This window comes from Colletotrichum fructicola (genome assembly GCF_000319635.2).
Source record: "Colletotrichum fructicola Nara gc5 chromosome Unknown KSG_Nara_v1_contig04, whole genome shotgun sequence".
NCBI lineage: Eukaryota > Fungi > Ascomycota > Sordariomycetes > Glomerellales > Glomerellaceae > Colletotrichum > Colletotrichum fructicola.
The window spans coordinates 3,333,629-3,355,875 of record NW_027094054.1 but is presented as its reverse complement, the minus strand read 5'-3'; the positions used below and the strand labels follow the sequence as shown (position 1 = coordinate 3,355,875).

The 22,247-nt window shown below is 54.9% G+C and overlaps 7 protein-coding genes across 7 annotated transcripts; 5 read left to right on the top strand and 2 right to left on the bottom strand.

Moving 5' to 3' along the window:
* Positions 1–787: 787 nt before the first annotated feature.
* On the top strand, positions 788–1,426 carry CGGC5_v007732 (uncharacterized protein; the record flags this gene model as incomplete). Its single annotated transcript, XM_032026595.1, has 1 exon — positions 788–1,426. The coding sequence occupies one exon, from the start codon at positions 788–790 to the stop codon at positions 1,424–1,426; it is 639 nt and encodes a 212-aa protein (XP_031876928.1).
* A 925-nt stretch (positions 1,427–2,351) lies between these two features.
* Positions 2,352–4,407, bottom strand: CGGC5_v007731 (Uncharacterized protein; the record flags this gene model as incomplete). The annotated part of the gene is made up of 3 exons (XM_032026594.1): positions 2,352–3,560; positions 3,611–3,917; positions 3,980–4,407. The coding sequence occupies 3 exons, from the start codon at positions 4,405–4,407 to the stop codon at positions 2,352–2,354; spliced, it is 1,944 nt and encodes a 647-aa protein (XP_031876919.1).
* A 512-nt stretch (positions 4,408–4,919) lies between these two features.
* Positions 4,920–7,888, top strand: Clcn3 (H(+)/Cl(-) exchange transporter 3; the record flags this gene model as incomplete). The annotated part of the gene is made up of 6 exons (XM_032026593.1): positions 4,920–5,777; positions 5,831–5,983; positions 6,036–6,150; positions 6,202–6,293; positions 6,341–6,526; positions 6,578–7,888. 6 exons carry the CDS (start codon positions 4,920–4,922, stop codon positions 7,886–7,888), a joined length of 2,715 nt encoding a protein of 904 aa, XP_031876920.1.
* A 979-nt stretch (positions 7,889–8,867) lies between these two features.
* CGGC5_v007729 (uncharacterized protein) lies at positions 8,868–9,828 on the bottom strand (the record flags this gene model as incomplete). The annotated part of the gene is made up of 2 exons (XM_032026592.1): positions 8,868–9,647; positions 9,727–9,828. 2 exons carry the CDS (start codon positions 9,826–9,828, stop codon positions 8,868–8,870), a joined length of 882 nt encoding a protein of 293 aa, XP_031876960.1.
* A 3,620-nt stretch (positions 9,829–13,448) lies between these two features.
* Positions 13,449–14,234, top strand: CGGC5_v007728 (uncharacterized protein; the record flags this gene model as incomplete). The annotated part of the gene is made up of 2 exons (XM_032026591.1): positions 13,449–13,778; positions 13,845–14,234. The coding sequence occupies 2 exons, from the start codon at positions 13,449–13,451 to the stop codon at positions 14,232–14,234; spliced, it is 720 nt and encodes a 239-aa protein (XP_031876961.1).
* Positions 14,235–17,695: 3,461 nt separating this feature from the next.
* CGGC5_v007727 (uncharacterized protein) lies at positions 17,696–18,977 on the top strand (the record flags this gene model as incomplete). The annotated part of the gene is made up of 3 exons (XM_032026590.1): positions 17,696–18,097; positions 18,151–18,546; positions 18,600–18,977. The coding sequence occupies 3 exons, from the start codon at positions 17,696–17,698 to the stop codon at positions 18,975–18,977; spliced, it is 1,176 nt and encodes a 391-aa protein (XP_031876921.1).
* A 2,145-nt stretch (positions 18,978–21,122) lies between these two features.
* Positions 21,123–22,212, top strand: gtr2 (GTP-binding protein gtr2; the record flags this gene model as incomplete). The annotated part of the gene is made up of 3 exons (XM_032026589.2): positions 21,123–21,136; positions 21,192–21,293; positions 21,354–22,212. 3 exons carry the CDS (start codon positions 21,123–21,125, stop codon positions 22,210–22,212), a joined length of 975 nt encoding a protein of 324 aa, XP_031876922.2.
* Between the last annotated feature and the right edge of the window lie 35 nt (positions 22,213–22,247).

Below are 22,247 nucleotides of genomic sequence, written 5' to 3'. Positions count from 1 at the left end.
CGTGAAGGCTGCGGCTCGGAGTGGAAAAGGAAGGGGACTTGACAGTTCCGGCCGCCTTTGTTCCGATTGTTTGCCGTCCCCCCTCGAACTTCGCCTCATCTTTGTGCACCAGATTGCCGTTGTCTTGCACCCATTCGGTTTGTTTGTTCATCCCTGCCATTGCCCCGGAACGACCGCCCTGCCGTTGGGCTTGCCCAACGACATCTCGTAATACCTACCTAAGTAGTGTAAGTTGCAGCTCCGTGGACAATCAATTGCGTGTGTCCTGCGGCCAATTGACAGGCAGGTGCTCTTGCCAGCCCCGGGGACAGCTGAAAGTACAGGTACCTTCATCGACAGCTCGCACACCCGGATCAGCAACTAGGTGCTTGCTGAGTGCCAAGTGCCACTACGACTGCCACAGACTCGGGTTTTGGGGTCGCTAGCTCAGGGCACCCCCCTGCACCGTCCCTCCTTTGCAGATCATCGCTCAAGCCACGCAAATTCCTTACTACATACAGCTGCCTCAACTTCATGCGTCGCCTCGCGCAGCCACCTTACTCTGAATACCTTATCACCGTCGCCTAGAGTCAGACCGCTCCATTTCCCGTCTTTGACGACATCTTACCCCTACGAGTACGTGTCACTCTCATTCAAGTGCATCTTTTTTTTTTTTCCTTTTTTCCCGTGGGACATTACAGCACCCCACCGTTGCCGTCTCGGCCCTTCTGCCACAATATCACCAACTACATCCGCCCCGGCCCAGCTTCCGGACACCCCCGTCTGCCGCCGTGCCGCATTACACACCATGGAGACGGACCATATCGATCAGCTGCTGGAGCGCTTTCTCATCCTGCTGGATGAGTATACCGTTCTGCGAGAGCTCCTCAGCAAGACTCAGGCTGGCATGTATCAAAACATCGCACGAGCCAACTTCTCCGCAGAGAGGGGCGTCAGATACGGCCCGGACTACTATGACGAGCGCATGCAGGCTTCGAGAATCCTCTCCATCTCTGCCGACAGCAAGGGTGTCCCTCGCTACGAACTTGTCAAGCCTGCAGAAGATGTAACGAACCCAGGGACCCAAGAGGCTCCAGTCGGCGAGCGGAAACCCGACGGCCAAGATGAGGCTCCGGCTGACGAGGTCGAGCCAACTGAAAAAGCAAAGGACGCTACGAAGGCAACGAAGAAGAGCAACGACCCTATTCGGTGGTTCGGCATCCTCGCGCCGATGCCTTTGCGTCAGGCGCAAACGTTGTCGGTCAAGGCGGTGCAGGACGTGATTCCTCGTCTGGTCTCTGTCCAGGCTGAGATGAAGCATGTGGAAATCGAGGTCAGGCGGGCACAAAAGAAGCGGGCCAAAGCTGAGGCTACTCAGAAGAAGATTGACGAAGCGGCGGCAAGTCGCGAGTCGCACGCCCCCAGGGCAGCAATTGATTCTACGTAACCGGGCAACCCACGCAACCGCAACCTCTCAAACCATCAATGATGGTCGATTACAACCCAGGACATCCACGAGTATTGTTACTTCTTTCTTCTCGAGTTAAGCGTGGTCGGAGGGCAGCTTAAGGCTCACCATTTGAAGCTGCCTGCCTGTGACCGCAAGAAGTCACTTGCAGATACCCTAGATGAGAACGGCTACTGCCAATATCTCCATCAGATCTTATTCCCATCAACCCTCCGTCCTAATCAGGAATACACTTGCAGTGTGACTTGTTGGCTTGCGGCCATTTTCAATGTATGGCTGTTGGTGTCTCTGTGACGGAGACCAACATGAACTGGTCGAGGATCTACACAACCTAAGTGTGGCGTGGGGTAGGTTTTGTAATGGCGAGGCTCTCATCTGGACAACTCAGTGACAGTAGACGGTGTGCGCACCGGTGAGAGGACTGTACCAATGGTGGTGAATGATCCCGCGAAAGAGAGCGTCGACCTATATAGCATTGTATGTGTAGGCCCGTATCTAGACGATGCGCGCAAAACTTGAATCGGGCCTGGTGGGTAACGACGACATCATGTCAACGTTTAACAGGTATGCTTCTATCAATATACGTGAGTCTCGGCCAGTGTTTGTAGTTTCGTTTGGCGGTTGTGATCTTGCAGAGATGTTTAGAACGCCAATAATCCATCCTCATTGATTAGCACAATTGCCCAACAGTACAGAATATGTACTGATCTGTTGCAGTAATGCCGCATGGTAATGGCGCCCCTTTTACGTCTTTCTCCCTCGGAGCGATGTTCTTGGGGCAGCCCCTATTTTCCCTGCGCTCAAGCATCGTCTTCAATTCAAGTACAAATCAAATTCTTCGGGGTACACAGGAAATATAGCCGCGAAGGCAGGAAAACCAGGTGATCTCGTTCTTGGCAACCGTCTAACGGAATCTATCTAGGGTTTCTAGGACGTCGTCCAAGGACTCCTTCAACGGGTGGCCGGTGCCCACATGTCTCTGTAGCCGCGCAGCTATGCCGAGAATGGCGCTCGTAGAGTGTACGTACCGCTTCCTCATGCCCCCATGAGCACTCACGAGCAGAGCTGTTGCCAGTTGGAGGGCAGCAATCTGGGCCTCCTGGACGAGAAGAGGCTGTTCGGCCTCCGGAACGTCCCAGGCGGCGACAGCAGTGATATAGGCCATCCAGTCCTCCCTCGCACCGCCATCCTCGCCCTCCACGATCGGCAGAAGAACACGCACAATCTCGATCCCACGGGCTGCCTCGATCTGATCGCCTAATGTCGACGTATGCTGCAGGATGGCTATCAAGTCGGCCGTGAGGGCCTGCCAGCCACCGTGGGTGGAAAACTCCTCGAGTCCTGCCTTCTCGACGAGAATTCCCTCCAGACCAACCAGGACGGGTGACCGGAAGTCTAGTCCAGAGGGAGAGCTGGACTTGAACAGGTCGACCAGCATGTCTGTGAGTCCCGCGGCTTCTTTCCGCAGAAGCTCGTTGTCGTCCTCGCGAAGCCAGATGGCCAAGGCCCTCACAGCTGCCAGGATGAGGGGATCTTCGTGGACGTTATCCTTCTTGGACTCCCAAGAAATCGTGAGCCTCTTCCCGGCGGATGTATCTGTCTCTTTGGTGCGTGCGTCGGGGTGCAAGCCGAACGTGCCCGCCACTGACGCGTCCCACCTGTCTCGAAGAAACTCGATGGCCAACGACATGGCTTCCGAGATAGTCCTTCGGAGCTTCAGCAGGTAGTCTGGGGGCATGATCATCGCACCTGGCGACTGATCGTCGTCAAGGCTTCTCACTAAGTAGCCGACAAAGTGTGTAGTGACGTCGAACGCCGAGCCAATACGCTGGGCGACGGATGGGTAGGTTGGGTCATTCAGAAGTTCTAGCAGTCGTGGCAAGGTCACTCTCGTGTCAGTCAGGAGCAGGGTGATGAGTAGGTAGGAGAAAGGCTTGTCGTCTTTGACGTCGCTGGTGAAGAGAAGCTTTGCCGCATCCTCGTGATAGACCTCGAGCAAAGAGGCTGCCGCGATGGTGTACGCGTTCCTAGCCTCGGGCGTAGGTCTGCTTGTGAGCAACGTCTTGATGAAGTTGATGATAGTCTTGATCCATGTTGGATTCGACGGGAGCGCCTGCAAGCGTGTAAGTCAGCCGCCTGTGTCTTTTGGGGGGGAGGACCTACCTTTGCGTCGGAATTTCGGAGAAAGTTGCCGAGGAATTCAAGCAGAGTGACTCCATCTGTTCCCTTGAAGGATGAGACTAGGGCCTGGATAGTGCTGTCGATTTTCTTGCTCAAGACGACTCTGTCCTCGGCAAGGTCCATGCAGTTGATGTACGCGAAAGCAAAGATTTCAAGAGCCACCGGGTCACTCGGTGCAATCTCAACCAGTGGGCTTACATCCTCAATTTCTGAAAATACCCGAGCGCCTTCTGGGAAGACGACAAGTGCAAGAATGGTCTGCACAATCAGCCGAGATGTCTCGCCAGAACTGCCCCCTTGAGAGTTAGCGTTGCAACTTTCCCCCCTGAAAAATGTCTCTGGTCGACGCACCTCCGTAGCAAGCCTGACACAAGAAGGGGCAGCCTCCCGACAAGCCTCTTGTCTATCTTTGCCTGGTCAGGCAGTAATGATGTGAATGTGTGTATGACTGAGACGGCCAGGTCCAACATGTTTCTGGCGTCTGCTGCCTGAGCCGACTGAGCGGACGAGCCTGTCTTCACGAGCCTGTCGAGGAATTTGGGGGGGACGCACGCCCAGAGGACGGAGACCGTCTCTGCGTCATTCCTGAGTGCTTCGGAGTTGTCAAGCACGCTTCTGAGAAGTGCCAATCCTACGAATCTCGACGTGTCATCCTTGGCTTTCAGCATGGTCTGAATCTGATCGAGCGAGGCTGTTTGCTGTGTTTCTTGCGGAGCGTCAGACGCCTGCGAGGCAGTCGCCTGCGGATCCGTAGATCCTGAAGACGCGTCTTGATCCATTCCGTTCGAATAAGGACGACCTGGTGTTCTCTACAAACAATAAGGCTGGGTATAGAGTAAGTTGAGTGAGTTGTAAGTCGGATTAGGGTAATTTCCAGTTGTCAACATCTGACAACGCCCGCGCCCTCTTTCATGAAAACCGTCAATCGTTTTGGTAGGGCTCCCCGTTAAACAGAGAATGTCGGTCAACAGACTACCGATCTGCAAATAGAAGCTGCCCGAAGCCAAGACCAGAAGAACAACACTCTCGTGGAAAAAATGCCCCGCGCAGATTTGACCCAGCAGATCGAAGGAGCATTCTCCACGGTACATCAACATCCCTGCAAGCGATCACCGGAGGAAAGACTGCAAAATGGTCCGAGCTTCCATATCGAGTCAGCCACGCGCGGCTTGTCACCAAGCAGGTATCTGGCAGAGAGGCGCAAGGTGCAACCTTCAACAAAGGCGAAACGACAACAAGATGGCCATTCCGAGGAACTGAAGAGAAGTCGGGTGTTCCTCAGAGTCGCAACATGACCGGCCACGCAAACAATGATTCTTCGGCCTCGTCCTCGTCGCGACCGTTGAACAATGGCAGCAGCAGCAGCAATAGTAACAGCAACAGCAACAGCAACAGCCCCCCCGGCGACCGAGACGAGCTGGAACTCTGGAGCGAAGACGAGGACATCGCCGACGTCCTCACCGAAGACCCCATCCGCGACCGCGAAGACCTAGAAGAGCCGCTTTCCTTCAAGCGCAAGCAGAAGCAGAACGTGCTGTCCACGCCTGGGCGCTTTCTCTCCGCCATCACCGGTTCGCGACCAGGCACCGATTCCCCCCACTCATCCCCGCGAGCTCGAACGCCGATCCAAGATGCTGGCCGACCGGGCTTCACCTCCCCGCGCAGGACAGGCGGCAATGCGACAACGACCCATGGGACGAAAGACGGCGCGCCGTTGGACTGGTACGTCGAGGGGCCGGGCCGACGAGTTGGATACGAGGACTTGACGGCGATCGATTGGATTTTCGAATACACAAAGGAGCGCCAGCGCTTGCGCGTCCTGTACGCGAGCGCGCAAGGCCTTCTGGGCTACTTCCAGCAGCTCGTCGACTCCAGTCAGGTCTGGATTATTCTCATCCTGACTGGTATGGCAGTTGGTGCTGTCGCAGCTGGAATAGACATCACCACGGACTGGCTTGGCGATCTGAAGACCGGGTACTGCTCGGGCGGCCCCGAAGGAGGCGCATTCTACCTGAACAAGGGGTTTTGCTGCTGGGGGTACGATGAATTTTCCAAGTGCGCCGGATGGACGCCTTGGGCGAAGGCTCTGGGAGTGTCTTCCACGGGCGGGAAGTGGTTCATAGAGTACTTCTTTTTCATGTTCTTGTCGGTAGGTGATGTTTCGGCAGATGCGTCAAGAGCCGCTGCTAACTCTTTTCCTAGGTCGTCCTGGCTTGCGCAGCGGCTATACTGGTCAGAGAGTACGGTATTTATGCCAAGCATAGCGGTATCCCTGAAATCAAGACGGTCTTGGGCGGTTTCATTATTAGAAGGTTCCTTGGCAGCTGGACCCTGATCACCAAGTCGCTGGGACTGGTATGTCAATCTAGTGCCCACTGCACGAAATCGCGCTCACGAAAATCTACAGTGTCTCGCTGTTGGGTCTGGCATGTGGTTGGGTAAAGAAGGCCCCCTTGTCCATGTTGCTTGCTGCTGCGCAAACCTATTTATAAAGCTGTTTAGCAACATCAACGAAAACGAAGGTCGGCCGTCCCTTACATCGTTATTCTGGCATATTTCTGACAGTACTCCAGCTCGGAAGAGAGAGGTGTTGTCTGCAGCGGCGGCGTCTGGCATCTCAGTGGCTTTCGGTTCGCCGATTGGAGGCGTCTTGTTCAGCCTTGAAGTTGGTGACGCCCGCATGCCACCCTGTTCTATACTTACTGTGTTTAGCAAATCTCATACTATTTCCCCGACAAGACGATGTGGCAAAGCTTCGTTTGTGCCATGACTGCCGCTGTCGTTCTCCAGGCATTCGACCCATTCCGCACAGGTCAGCTCGTCATGTATCAGGTCAAGTACAGTACTGGCTGGCATGGCTTCGAGCTCATCCCCTTTGCCCTGCTCGGCATCATGGGTGTAAGTGTTTTTGGATCGACCACCCGGGAACAAGGCTAATCAACGTTGCAGGGCATTTACGGCGGCTTGTTCGTCAAGGCCAACATGGCTGTCGCTCGGTGGAAGAAGAACACCCCGTGGCTCCCAGGACCCATTACCCAAGTTGCTGCTGTTGCGCTTTTGACAGCGCTCATCAACTATCCAAACTCGTACATGAAATTCCAGACATCGGAACTGGTATCCAACCTGTTCGTGGAATGTACAAAGTACGTCGATGACCAGATTGGACTTTGCAAGACGGGAGTTGCATCAGCACCGACTATCGTACTTTTGGTCTTTGGAGCCGTGCTTGGATTCTTCCTAGCCACCATAACATTCGGGTTGCAGCTACCTGCTGGTATAATCTTGCCGTCAATGGCAATCGGTGCTCTCAGCGGTCGCGCAGTCGGTATAATCATGGAGATTTGGGTCGCTAACCACCCAACCTTCTTCCCGTTCGCATCATGCGAGCCAGACGTCCCTTGCGTAATACCCGGGACGTACGCCATCATTGGCGCAGCAGCAAGTCTGGCGGGCGTCACTAAAATGACTGTGTCGATTGTGGTCATCATGTTCGAGCTGACAGGAGCCTTGACTTACGTCCTGCCCATTATGATTGCGGTCATGATTTCCAAATGGGTGGGCGACGCGATTTCCCGACGAGGCATCTACGAAGCCTGGATACACTTCAATGAGTACCCATTCTTGGACAACAGCGAGGAAATGGTCATCCCCGACATACCCGCTTCACAGATCATGACGCGTATTGAGGACCTGGTTGTACTCACGGCAACGGGCCACACAATAGCCAGCCTCAAGAACATCCTCGACACACATCCCTACCGCGGCTTCCCAGTCATCTCGGATCCTCGCGATGCTATTCTATTGGGATACATTTCGCGGCAAGAGCTCACGTACAATCTGCGAACCTCTTCCTCGCCTCCACGATCTCTCCCTCCAGAGACGGAGGCGTACTTCTCCCATCAGCCGCTGGCCGATCCCCGCACGACGCTGGACTTGCGCCCGTGGATGGACCAGACGCCAATCACCATGCCGTCGAGGTCTAGTCTTCACCTGGCCGTCACTTACTTCCAGAAGCTCGGCCTTCGCTACGTACTCTTCAGCGATCGCGGGGCCCTGCAGGGTCTCCTAACTAAAAAGGACGTTTGGTACGTCCTTAACGGCGCCGAAGAAACGCGCCGGACGAGCGGTCTGAGCAGGGACATGGGGGTGCAGTCTGGCCTCACGCGTGAAGACGGTGGCGGCGAACAGAGGGGCTTGCTGAGGGACGACGGGCACGAGGAAGGTATAAGCCCGGCCGATGACCGAGATACAATTTTATGAAATAGAGTGCGATCTCAGGACAGTGTACGATTTACAAAGACATGAATACTGTTTGCCATGCTACATATTGTTTGATGCGGCTGTCGTATTTCGTGAGTTGGCAATATAGCCTGTGTGGCGTCGACATAGGGTTGTTGGAGAACGAAGGAAGTATAAAGGCAGATATTGAACTGGTTGAGCGTATTTAATCAACCTCGTTGCCTTCTTCACAAGTCTTTACAGTTTTGTCATGTCCACATCCAGGAACGCAGACCGTTGGACGGCTACATTGCTGCAGTTGAGTGCTGTTCCTGTACAAGATGAGTGGCTTTACGAATTGCGTTTCGCGTGTACAATTTTTCATCATAGTGTCATTTCTATCTACCATTGAAAAACTCTTGTCAAGCTGCGCACACCTCGTGCCTTCTCACAATTGCTAGTTGACAAGTTTCCTGCAGGTCATGTCTAACGAATCTGTTCTAGAAGCAGGAGGGTAGAATACAAACATCAACCTCAAACCTCGTTTGCGAGAGTCAAGGCCAAACCCGCATGAATTTGGTGATTGTTTAGGTCTTTGGCGCTAGAATCGCCTGCTTGGAGATTACTCTAGTAACGACTTTCACTTGATGATCCAGAGATGCGCATGTATACTTATAGCTAATGATCTAATATAACGTTGGTTCCATTGTAGTTACGTGACATTCGATATCCCGGCACGTTGGATATCTCAAAATGGGCTCGAACATACGACTTCATCACATAGGTAGCAAGGAGCACGAAACGATGAACCGTAGAGGCGCACACCATTCTATGACGTACGCTTGCTTGTCCAAATACACAGCTCGTAGATGCTCAATAATACTTTACATCCTCCGCGACGCCAAGAACCGTAACGCCTAAACAGATGTGCAGGGTATCTCCAAAATCAGTCTGACCGCCCTTGATGCAACAGGTCAAAAAACAAATGTCCTCGCACGAGCACACATGCATTGTCGGATCTTCAGCTTCTCGCGTCGATCTCCATCTCAACAGGTAACGTCCCAATATCCCCTCCTCGACACCAGTCCACGGCCGCAGGCAGCCCGCATCCCAGAGCCATGATACGCCACGAAGGCGGCCGCCAGTCGGGGAACATCTCCGAGACGGCCTTCATGCCGGCCTCCATCTGCAGACTCATGATCTGCACCAGCTCCGACTGCCGATTCGCCTCGACGAGTTCGACCTGGTCGTAGTACACCGGGTTCTCGTCCCTCGGTATGAAAACGAGACTCTCCAACCGTGGCATGCGCGTGCGCACCTGCTTCAGCACCTCCACCGTCAGGTTCGCGGCCGACATGCTCTGGTAGTACACGGAGTCGATCCAGAACAGTGAGTCGTTGACGGCGAGGTGGCGCACCTCGGCGAGGTCCGTGGGGTCACACAGCGCCATGACGGTCATGAACTGCGATTCCGACGCCATGTAGCCGTCGCGAGCGCCAAAGTACAGGACATCGCGGTACCGGTCGAAGAAGATTTGGCCAGGATTGCGAGTCATGCCAAAACTGAGCCGGTAGGACTTCATGGCCTCGACGCGAGACTCATGGCAGACGTGGAGGTTGACGGGAATGGATGCGTAGGAGATGCAGCCGCTATTCGATGGTCGCCGCTGAGCGGCTGGGTAGACGTCTGCAGCGAAGGACAGAGATTTTGCGCCGCACCGTATGGGGACGATGCGCGGCGGAGGTAGGTTGAAGTTCCATATCTTGAGGCGAAGTTCTGCGGGCAGGTATGGGAAAAGGTGCTATTGCGATGGGAAGACTCGATGTTAACGAGATAGGCTTTCTCGGGAGATCGACGAAGCTACGGCAGTTTAAACGTACAAAGTGGTCTACTGGTCGCCGCGATGGTGTCTTTGGCTCGCGGGAGCCGTCCGTTTGTGTCCTCGCAACGGGCGTCGTCGTCGACGTCGGGATGGGTAGCATGGCGTGTTGGAACGCGGGCGCAAGATTCTATCTATCGATGATTGCGAACTCGTCGTCGGTAATGTGGGAGGAAAGGACCGCAAGTGCGGTGGGTGGATGGGTAATTTGGCCAATGCGGGACACGATGACGGAGGGGTGGCAAGCGTGAGAGGTTATTATATCGGTCGCAGCGGCGCGGCAGGCTGGCAGCGCCATCCTGGGCAAACGAACACAAAGGATATGCCTGCCAACCTGCATCCCGCAAGGTCCAATTCGAGCCGAGACATCATTAGACTTTTTTGACAAATACCCAGCCCCGGCCGAGCTGTAAAGGTAGACCAGGCTCGCTGGCCTAGGCGGGGGGGAAAGAGCAAGAGTCTGCATACCCAAGTTCTGTCGGTCGTGAATCATGGTAATGGAAGACCACACCCCCCTTCACCCCCACCCCAGTCATGGACGCATGGTCAGGGAAGAAAGTGTGGCGGCCCAGAACCCGAGGCTTTGGGTCGGGTCGACAGGGGTTCTCAGCATCTGAAGGATTCAAATGGTCAATATTTCCCACATAACGCAGCCGGGGGAGGCTCCAAATGACAGGATGCCCGACGGGAGCGAGGTGCTTGGGAGCGGAACCGATCGAAGGGATAGCCATATGCACAACAGAATCACAGATGTGTCAGAACTGAGCCATGCTTAGGGTCCCATTGCTTGAACGCCTGCAGCCGCTCCCGTATTCCTGCCAATCGTCGTTTGACATTGATTTTGTTGTATAGTCTCAACGGAAACTCATCGACTGAGCATATCTCTGCACCTCTTCAGAGCGAGATGTCATCCGAGGCCGTCTGTAGGTCTGTTCAAGGCAGCCTCTTACAGACCACGCCGATCATGAAGTGCGGGTTGCAAAGAGCTAGGGGGATCCGTACCGGTCAGGTTCCACTGAACCAGGTGCGGACAGACGTTGGGGGGCAGACTGTAGCTGGGATTCGCTGTGGGATGACGACGACGCAATATCTGCGGTTCTCGTGGTTGTAGACAGAAAGGAAGTCTGTATATCCGGCCGGCCGTAAGAGGGCAGGACCGTAGATCGTCAAGATGCAAAGGCGGGGGTGATGGACGTGTGGTTGGTTCCAATCCGTTGGGCTGAGCCAGGGGTCAGGGGTCGAGACAAGGTACGTTTCGCTGGCTGCTGCAGTCTGCTTATGCCTCCACTCTGTGAGTGAGCACAGCTTTGAGTGCTGATTGGTAGATCAAGTCGGCGTCAACGCCGTGCCCCTCGGCTGGCCTGCAAGCAATCTCAGCTGAATCAGGGTACGTAGATCCGCCGACCTGCTCGGCGAGGCTCCAGCATTACTAGATGGCATTCTGGCCAGGAACCTGCAGGGAGAAAAGTCCGATTTTCCGACCTGGCGTTTCTTTGCTTTGCACGAAACGCAACAAGCTGGGGCATGAGAGGAACTCTGAATAGTAATCACCATCGACCGGCTTGCGGTCTCGACTTTTGTTGGTTTTGGTGTCAGTGTCACAGAAGTCAACCCGGGTGTTTGGTTCTTTTACCCAGAGGGACGGGCTTGAGGTGCTGTGCCGCTGTGTTTCCCCCGTGGCGCCACTGTGAGACTTCCTCTAGGCCAAATTGACCTGTCACCTGCTGGCAACTCGATGGCCGAACTTTGAACCCCACAGTCTTTGGCTGCCGAACTCCGATACTGGCCATTCCTAGCTGAAAGTTGGCCTGGAGGAGGTTCAGACGGCAGCTGTTTGCTTCACGGAGCATGGGCCGATCGGCATTCCTCAGCTGCGGACGTTGGAGGCCAAGCAGCTAACCTCCCGCCTCGCCCGTTGATCTTCATTCGCATCCGCCTTGTGCGTTGTCTGACATTGACGATAAGTTTGATAGTGCTCAAGATGACCTTGGTAGGCTGCCGTTCTCTCAGGCGGACCGGGGACTGTTTCCTCCTTCGGCTCGGGATCAGCGGCAGGGTGAGGATTGTTGACATGCGGAGTATGCGACCCCAGCCGACGAATGCTAGTTTCCCTTGTCAGCAGGAAAACAGGCCTACCAATATTCGTGGGCGATTTGGCAGCGATAGAAGTGAGGCTGGGAAGGTTGGCGAAGTGTTGGTGTGACATGCAACAACAACAAAGTTGACAGACTGACAGGGAGGCAGTGGATGCGTCCCGTTGCCGGTGACACTTTCCCGTCGGCCGCCCGAACGCCATCCAAGTTGTGTTTGTTGCCTTCATTTCCAGTGACAGGGCCAAGGTTCTGCTAATGATGACAGCCCTGCCGCTGACGGTCACTGGTTGGATCTGTTTGGTCCACTGAGAGCCTCGTCGCCTTCTGCCAGCCTGCGGCTGCCATGCAAGAGCCTGAGTGCTTGCTTCATTGCCTGCCCCTTCGGAAGAGGGTCTGACCCCCTGTCGTCGACACCCCCCAGTGATGTGGAATCATTGAGGAAGCTTTGGGACGGCAAAAACGCCACCATCCCAATGGGTGCTGCATGTCGCAGTTCGCAGACGAGACACTCACTCGTGGGTATGGAGAGTCCAGCGCCGACTAGTCTAGTTCCCAGGAACAGAGCTTAGCGGACAACATCGCAACGGGCCATCATAAAGATTCCGACGTATTGAAGGTCCGGGAGGATGCAGAAACCGCAATCCGCATTCGTACGAATGCCTTGCAAATGTTGTGAGATGAGAAACATCGAAATGCAGGGCCAGCAGGGGGGAAAAACCAGCTGTGTAACTCAAAGGTCCGGAGTCATGATGTATTTCATGCATATACGAAGATGAAAATTGCTTGTTTCGCCACGGCAAAGACGACATCGAGAATGTTGGGTAAAACACCGTGCAGTCCCTGCCAACTGGTGTCAGAAGGAGGGCCCGCAAAAGATCAGTCGGGAGCTGGAATGCTTAGATAAGCGTATTGTTTCCTAGTCACGTGCATGCTCGGTGACGAAGATGACTCAGCCAGACGTCGGATTGAACTTTTGTTTCGTTCCACTGCGTTCAAAGTCTGTCTCCGCCCTTCCCGCTTGACGTGAGCTTATTCTCTGGATCACCTTGACGGCGGCAACTGAGCAGGCCCTCAGAGCAATACCCCTGTGCCGAAGTAACCTCGATTGTGACGCTATTCAAGTCGGCGAATAGGCTTCATGCCTGGATTTATTTCAGGGTGTTCGCATGCTGCCATTGGCCTCATCACAGGCCTTCCCGCTTCTAAGCGCCTGGGATGACCAAAATAGGGACCAGCATCTGCGGGCGTCTGACCAATCCCACACCGGACAGCTCTTACAGGGTTCCCAACTATCTCCAACTTCACACCTCAACACGTCGCAAGCGCGGCTATCTTGCATCGGCGCGACGCTCGTCATGATAATTTTGGATCGCATCTCCCTTCCCCGGAGGTTGACAAGATTGCGTGCCGCGACCACACACGGCTCAAGGCGCCTATCCGATACTTGTCTGTTGTATTTGTACGCATCCAAGTCCCCCTTCCCAGGTTTCGAGATGGCAAACCCAAAGCATTGCCTCCTTTCCCTTTCTCGTTTCCTACGTTTCGTTTCTATTGTAACAGTCGATCTCTAGGTTTAGTCATCTTTTCTTCCTATCGTAATTTTTTTTCTCACGTCTCCTTCTCTTCCGCCATGTCTTCCGAAGAAAAGAACATCACCCAAACTTCAGGCTTCGAGGTTGATCCCGAAGACACTCAATACGCATCGCAAGCCCGTTTCCTTGGGACCACCGACGCGGCAAGAGTCAGCTTGATGGCTGTGGCTCTGCTTGCAGGCATCACCATCCTCGGCGTATCAGCAGATGCTCTCGCAGTCTATGATGCGACCCACGTACCCACCAGCTACCTGCTCCCGCTCTGGCCGGATGCCTTTGACCTGAGGCCCACGGTGGCTCTTGTGGTTGGCAGCTCCATTGTCATTGTTGCCAACATTGTTTCGCTGCTTTTCAGCCGGGTCCAGTCTGTAAGTTGATACATCATGGCAAGGCATTGCGGCAGGTCGACTCGGACTAATGCCAAACGTGAATAGTTGCGTGGGCGAGCCCTCATCCACAACTCACTAAGCGTCGCCGCTCCAGCTGTCGGACTTGTGGCTGCAGTGGTCGCCATGTCGGTCTTCTACAGCATCAACGCCTCGACCACTGTGGACACGCTCCAGAGCTGGAGCTGCCGATGGTCTGACGTGGTGATGGTGACGCGGCCTCACTTTGGCACTCTTTGCAAGCAGAGCAAGGCCGGACTGTACATGTCCATCCTCCTGATCCCAATCGAAGCCATTACTCTGGGAGCTGGGGCGTATCAGATGGTACTCGAGAGGAACATCAGCAGGGCCAGCGGTGTAGTTCAAGGACGCCGCAAGTCCGGCAGCCCCGTTCCTTCGTCAGTCACCGCCAGAGATATTGAGGGAGAGGCTCACTAGGATGTCCGGAGCGGAGCCGTCGAGACGACGGGGTTGCCTTTGCCACAGGGTCGGGTACGATGTCAGGGTGCCAGTGACGGTAGACGCGCCGGAAACGGACGATGTGCGGTCATGGAGTGGGCGTTCAGGTCAACGCAAGACCAGGGAGATACAGAAGTCAGCTGCGTCACATTTGTACCAAGAAGTGTCTCTTTCACGGGTTAATATTTCGCTGCTGTCAACAGGACCAGTGAGACTGTCCAATGGATTACGTTTTCGATCCAGAATCCCCATCGATCCAGGAATCCGATCTTTCCCCACCCTCCTGATTATCCGACAGACTCGTAATCTGATTCACGAACTCACAGTCCATGGCCGCATGCGGCAGCATTGGGAGGGAGAAGACTGAGCTCGCAATCACTGAGGGTATCAAAAGTGGCGAAAGGAGCCTCCACCGACGCAAGTGCAGCTGGGGAAGCATCAGTTGAGATACTGGCCGTTTGCGGGTGGAGGATGCGGTGTGGGGGTCTAGCAGGAGATGCCGTCGTCCCGGCCATCAGGTACGCTGGCAAGGCCGGTCTAGCTTCTCGTACCTAGGGTCTGACATGGCGGTTGGTCAGGTTAAGGTCGTTCGGAGACGCAGCTTGAAGCAGGTAAGGTAGGGGACCAATGCAGGGTGGAAGTCTGATAAGACGCTTTTCTTGGGGAAAGGCTTTAACCTAGGTAGGGCGTAGTAGTTCATCTCTTGTCTGCCGGGAGCTACGACGGCCTTGGTTTGAAGACTACTGCAAAATACGAGTCGTCTAGAGCACTCAGGAGACCCCTGCAATTGCCCTACCTTATCTAAGGTTCTTCAGATAGGTACCTAGGCACCTCAGGTAAGGTACCTTAAGGTATGGTATGGACAATTGTGCAGCTCAGTGACCTCACTCACCTGGTAGGACACTTCTTGTCTCGTCAAATTTCAGTGGAACGCCCGCGCAAGCCACCCAGAAGGGAACACGGACCTGGCGCACTCACGCGAGCGCCAGCTACACAGGCTAACTACCCAGCCCAGGCTGGGCTACCTGGAGGCTCGCTACGGGAGTTGGACGCTGCCGGGTCACAGAGGATCTGCCGTGGAATGATTGGATCAATTGCAAGTGTGCTCAGAAGCTAGACGAGACGAACGCCGCTTGGGCCTCTCATCTTCCCGCACTATTCTCCGAGCTCACAGGTACAGCTCCACTCCACAGGGCACCACACGCATGGCCCCTGCAACAGCAACAACAGGTGAGGGCCGTGACTGTGGCTGTCTCTTGGAAACGTCTTGAGGATGATGATCACTACCTACGCACCGTGTGAAAACCTACCTGCCTTTGACAGGGTGATACTGTAGGGATCCTGCGGATACGCAGTAGGCATCTTGGGTAGGATGGTAAGCAGCTCGGTCGATCAGCGGGTGATGGGCGGGCAACCGTAAAGTGCCCGGAAACATGTGCATTCCGTCACAGACCAGGACATTTCCTTGGGTCTCCCGCCGAACCCGCGCGTTCGCGTCCCCAGTATATTAGCTTGTCCGCCTCTGGACCCGCCGCTGCATTCCTGGCCACGCTGAGGGCGCAATCAGACGAGAGAGGCGCTCGACGGTTTGGCTTGTAAAGCCTGTGGCCTGTGTCTAACTACCTACCTGATGCGCTTGCTACGGCGCCTATGCCAAACATGGTCCCAGAATTGAAGAGACAGGCAGACGGAGCAAAGGGTCCAAGGTTTGCCCTGTTTCTAAGATACGGCATATCTCACTGCAAACCACGCGAAAACAGCAAACAATGCTTGCCGGGCATGCCAGCTGCGTCGCCCGTGTGCCACGCCCGTCCATCATGCAGCTGGCCGAGTAGCTGGTCTGCGGCGTGCCGTTGACCCTCCATGACTCTCCTATTCTTCCATTCTACCTGATGCCCGACCGACGACAAAGAGAAGTAGCTCAAATGGGGTTCCCGCCATGCATTCCAAGGCGACACGATGGTCCTGGACCCTGTCGTCCCGATGCCTAGTCACAAACTAGCGTGCTGGACTGCCCTCGACAATGTCTCCAGTGCCATCCATGCCACTTTGGATGTGGAGGCGGCACCGCTCCAGTCCTGCGGAATCTCAGAAAATCTATCTTGTCGCAGAGCTTCGGCCGCATACATCTGGACACTGCGGAAACAGCCTCAGGAACTCCCGTCTCCAAGGCGAAGGACGGTGAAGGCGTAATGGGATGATGCGTATGGGCTCGGTTGCTACCGCATGCCACACACACACACCTCGAGGGAACCTCACAGTCGCAATCAACAGAGGAACCCTGGCAACAAGCACAGAACAGTCCAGGCGCAGGGAGTTGGGTAACACGGCGATGCCTCCAGATCCCGTTGGATCCATCAAACTGAGGGACTCCCCCCCGCAGGAGCGATGCCCTATCCTTCCTTAACATAGTTGCCTAGTGAGGAGATCAAAGAATGATTTGGCTCGTTAGCGCACGGCGTGGATTGAGAGTTGAGACTCTGCCTTGGTCGTCCAAGGACACGAGGCAGAGGCAAACCCAGGGACCAGTACCAACACCAAAGATGAGGCAGGTGAGGTAAGCCCGTACTGTCCTGTCCAGTCCAGCCCAAACCGCTTTCCTTCTCCCTCTTTCCTCCTTCCGTTCAACTTGATCGACCTGTCTTGTCTTGCATTGAAACCGGGCTCGTCGAGCATGGGAAGAAAGACCTACCTAGGTGCGTGCATCGAGCCTTGGCTGTTTCCGTTTTCGACCATCATCTCGCGGTTCTGAGTGGCTATCCGCCTCTTGCATCGATTCCGTCCCAACGACTCGCGGCCGTCGTAGCTCTTTGCGGTGGTGTACTATCCCAGCTAGCTCCAGCCCTCGCATCTCTTGTCCTCGTCCTGATATAATAGTCTCCTTCAGTCACCGTACCGTCACACCAGCTTTTTGGTTCGTTCGTCTAGTTGTTTGTTTCCCGCTGAACCCTCGCAACTCATCACCACCAAACAATATCCACCGCCGTCCACGTCTTGTGCATCACGAGACCACACAATCGGCACTCGGTTGCTTCAGTGGCGGCATCTTCGCATCCAACACGACTTGCGCCTTCCTCCTCATCGCAACGTCTTCCTCCGGACCTTGCCATCGCGAGTAAGACGATTTCTGCCATTCGCCAGTGCACGACCTATCTCCATTGCAGCTTGACAGCTGAAGATATTGCGCCAAGTCCCAGGGGGCCCTAGTTGATGACCAACGCGGTTGTTAGTATCGCTTGAACAATATCTCGGCCGGCGCCTCTTTCGGTACGTGTCAAGCTAGATAGGCTTTTGGGTGTTGGGTTGAGACTAACACGGCCGCTGCTAGTAAGACGCCGCTCCCAAACGACCACGTCTGATACATCCCCCACGAGCTCCAAGCACACACACCTGCAGCCGCCTTTTATCCCAGCTTCGACCCTCCCAATCGTCCCTTGAAAATGGCTCTGTCTCCGCCTTCTTCCCCGCAAGAATCCACCACGACCGGCAGCATCAACGAAAAGGTCAACTCCACGCCAGTTACTCCCGACAACAACAACAACAACAAGCGTGTTTCCATCGCAGCCGGCGCCGGAATGTCTTTTGCCGAGAGGAGAATGAGTCGCCGGCCATCTACCGCGCCGACCCCTATTGTCGAGGCCGGCGAGGGAACCCGAGACGTCAACCACTCCTTGCCCGGCGACGTTCGAAACAACAGGAAGTCTAAGAACCAAACCGACCTGGCTCGACGCCGCAGCTCTTACTATGAGGAGGCTTTCCAGGGTGATAGAGACATCAACGTCCTCAAGGATCGTGCTTACAGCGAAGCTATTGTCATGGCTGAACTCCGCACCAACGTCATCGTATGTGTTTCGACTTGCCGATGTCTGACCTTCCGTGACTGACTCCCTCCCAGATTAGTGATGAATTCAGTTTCATCACGGACTTTTCGTACCAGCTCTCTGTTAGGTATCAGCGGCCAGTGTCGTCCATCGTGGTGAACCTGCAACATGGTGCTTGTATGTTGTTTGGCGGAACTTTTGACCCTGCCTACACGATGACAGTCCATGCTCTGTCATGTGAGGTTGGCGTCACTAAGAATAAGAGGAATGCCGCCCTGCTCCAGAAGCACTTGCAAGAAGCCATTGGTGTTTCGCCCGTCCGCGGATTCGTCAAGTTTATCGAGGTTCCTGCAGAGAACATGGCCGTCAACAGCAAGACCGTGGCTGCCCATATTGCCGAGATGACCGGCGAGGAGGAGGAAACCATTGCTGAGCGCCGCGCACGCAACCGTAAGAGCATCAGTGCTAAGGTAAGACATCAGAGATTCACAAACAAAGAGAACGGATAACTAACTTGATGCAGTCTGTCTCTGCTCTTCGTCATGGCTCCATTGCCGGCCCTAGGAAGGGATCCATCTTTGACTTTAGGAGAGAGTCGGTCGCACCACGAAGAGATTCAGTGATGCCCCCTCCTAATGAGCTCACTCCTCCTCATAGCGCAACCGATGCGCCCCCTATTCCTGCTATTCCTGAGCAACATGTCCAGAACGCTACCACCACGACTACTACAACCACCGATGAGAAGGATGCGCCCATCAAGGAGGTCGAGAAGGCTCCTACCAACACCAGCAGCCTTGCCCCTGCCAAGAAGTCCAAGACGGCGAAACGTAAGAGCAGCTTCGTGACCTCGCTGTTCTCGCGTGGTAGGAACACTCCCTCTCCGATGCCGACCGTTTCTTAGACGGACTCACAACGTTCTTCAACTATGATTTCCTTTGTGCTGCACTCATTGTCGGAATCAAGGCAGTGGTTTAGATTGTAAGGTCGGAAACAACGGAGCACTGCATCGTAAAAACTGGGAGAGGGAGTTTTGCATACCAGCCTGCCTGGGGCGGCCTTCGGTCATAGTCTAGGGGCGCTTATTCTGTAATGGTATCTGTATTGTCTAATACTTGGAAGCATGAGTAGGAGCAGGTGTAGAGTCTCAATTCATTGATTGCTACACAAGCATTCGGATATTTTGGTCTGATCAATGTGACCGATTCCCCGCTGGTTCTGTCATATTTCCATGACGGGCTGGCTGAATGATTGCACAACGATGTTGGCCAAATCAGAAACATTAAAATGTAGTGACAATGTGACAGAGGACAGGCAAGCACTAATGCTGATGACAGGATGAAAGCGCTGGTTGGTGGTTTGGGTGGCAGGTCGTAGGTAGTCGGATGAAGTAGCCAGGATGTGGTCTCGCCTAAATTAAATGGGTCCCGTCTGCAGTACCCGCGAACTGTTATCTTATCGGAAGCACGCTGCATCGTCATCCTTCCCACCTCGTGCTCAACTGCCAATTGCTTCACCCCGTCGTTCACCTTACCCGCTCCACATCTGCGGATTAGTGACCTGCCTACATCGAATCCCGTGATAGGCTGGTGTGCGCCGGTCCTTTGGCAACTCGACTGCAACGGAAATTGTTATTTTCGCATTGAAACGGATCTATTTGGACGTTAACGTTTTGTTTTGGTCTTCTCGTAACGACTTGGGCATCAGTGGACCGTCAATCTCGTTCGATCGGTTACGGGGCCTGATTGCTGGGCATCGGTGCGGTTGTCGCTGCTGCTGCTGCTGTGGTTTGAAGTGGTCAGCTTGGGGGAGCTTTTTCTCAGCGGCGTATTTGACACCCCCTTTCAGCCGCAGAGTGAGGCTCAGACAAGGAAAAAATGGAGGTGAGAATCGGTCGTATTTCTTAATGTTTACCGTCTGTCGTCACGTCTGCTGCTGCATCTTTCCTCGCATCCCCCTCCTCCCCCTGTTCGGCTAGGCGAGCTGCTTGTAGAGTCTTACCTTCTGTATTTTTGCTCGGGTTGGATGTCCATGGTCGAAGACGGCTTCTCTTAACTTCACACGGCTTTCAGCGGGGGACGTGTCGCGCTACAATGCGTCCTGGTTTGCGTATTAGGAGGACATCTTCCTCTCAAGTCATGAATGGATAACAGTCGAAAATGGACTGGGATCCTGTTGTCCAACGGTACCTTCCCCCCCCGCTCCTGTACTTAACCCCCCGATCGTCCACCTGGCCTCGCCAGATGAAGCGGGTTGGCTGAGGCATGGTGTCATGGATGATGTGGCGTTGTGCGACGGTGAGATCAGCACGCGCAGCGCTTCGAGTCCATGGCTGGGATTGAACTCGAGAGGGGGGCTTGCGCTTGGTTTGAGCAGGCGAGCATCTCTCGAATGCAGATGGCTCATCTTTCTTTTTCCTCGGTTTACGAAGATGCCCAAGCCTCGCCGTGTGGTTTCCTTTCAGCTGCGCGCATCCGTCAGGGTGGTCGTATTCGAGGGGGCTACCCTGCCTTGAAGGACGACGGATGAATTCGATGACCTTGAGGATTGCTCAGCGTCGTCGTTCGGTGGTAGTCTGATCACTTGTCCCGCCACGGACCGTCGTCGGGCTCCCGGTTGGTCTTTCCGCCAGGAACCCGTGCAAACATATGGGCTTTGCCGGTCTGTGGCATCAAACTTCCCGAGACACTGGCAAACAGCGATCGAGGACGTGGAAGGAATATTGAGCGATACTAGAAAGAAGCCCCTTCACCCCAAAAGCGTGTGAATCGGCGACATCGCATACCAAAGGACACGGCGCGTGTCGTTCAGGATGGCTTCGTCTACATCGCCCGATTCCGTTGCTTCATTGCTGTCCCAAGCGGTCGACGGCATGGGCTTCTCTCCCCAACGAGAGCATCCCCAAACAAGTGGTAGTCTCAGTCCAGCAAGGCTAACGCTCCAACGTGTCTACGATCAGAGTCTTCAAGGAGCACAGGCAAAAGATGCGAACAAGCCGCTAGAAGGTCCCCCGGGGCCTCCGGGAAAGGGGAAGCCCAGGCTTCTCCTAATGGGCCAGAGAAGGTGAGTCTACTCCCGTTCGACCGCAGCATACGGGCATCGCGTTGACTGGTAACAGGAGTGGCAAGTCGTCAATATCGAGCGTCGTCTTCCACAAGCTCCCACCAAACGAAACGCTTTTCCTCGAATCCACAGCGCGTATCCAAAAGGACTCTATGGCGTAAGAAACTCCTCCCTCCCTCCTCGCCTTCAGCTTGCCCCATCCCACTAACAGCCTCAGATCCTTCATGGACTATCAGGTCTGGGACTTTCCTGGTCAGATCGACTTTTTCGAGAACCCAAACTTTGACATGGACGCCATCTTTGGCGAGATTGGCGCCCTCATCTGGGTCATCGACGCCCAGGACGACTACCTCGAGGCCGTCGCCCGCCTCAACGCCACCGTCCTCAACCTCCAGCGCTTCTACCCAAACATCAACATCGAGGTCTTCATCCACAAGGTCGACGGCCTGTCGGACGACTACAAGCTCGACATCCAGCGCGACATCACCATCCGCATCCAGGACGAGCTCTCGGACCACGGCTTCGAGAACGCCCCCGTCACCTTCCACCTGACATCCATCTACAACCACTCCATCTTTGAGGCCTTCTCCAAGGTCATCCAGAAGCTCATCCCGCAGCTCGGCACCTTGGAGGCCATGCTCACCAACCTGTGCCGCACGTGCCGCTTCGAAAAGGCGTACCTGTTCGACGTGCTGTCCAAGATCTACATCGCCACGGACTCGGCAACGGCCGACATGGCCAGCTACGAGATCTGCTCCGACTACATTGACGTCATCATCGACATCACCGAGGTGTACGGCTCCTGGCCGCGCTCCGAGGGCCAGCGCAAACGTCTCGAGGCGGAACCGTGGAACGCCAAAGTCGAGGACCAGGTCGCGTGCAACTGGGCCGAGAGCTGCATGGTACTCCACGACTCCCAGCGCCCCATCATGCTGCGCGAGGTCGATCGGTACCTGGCCCTCGTCGCCATCATGAAGGAGGATTCCTACGACCGCATGCCGCTCGTGAACATGAATGTGGAGGCTGTGGTACAGGGTGTCACTGAGTTCTTCGAGATCACCAAGTCGAGGAAGTGAGCGAGCCAAAAAGCGGTACCAATGGAGAGAGAGAA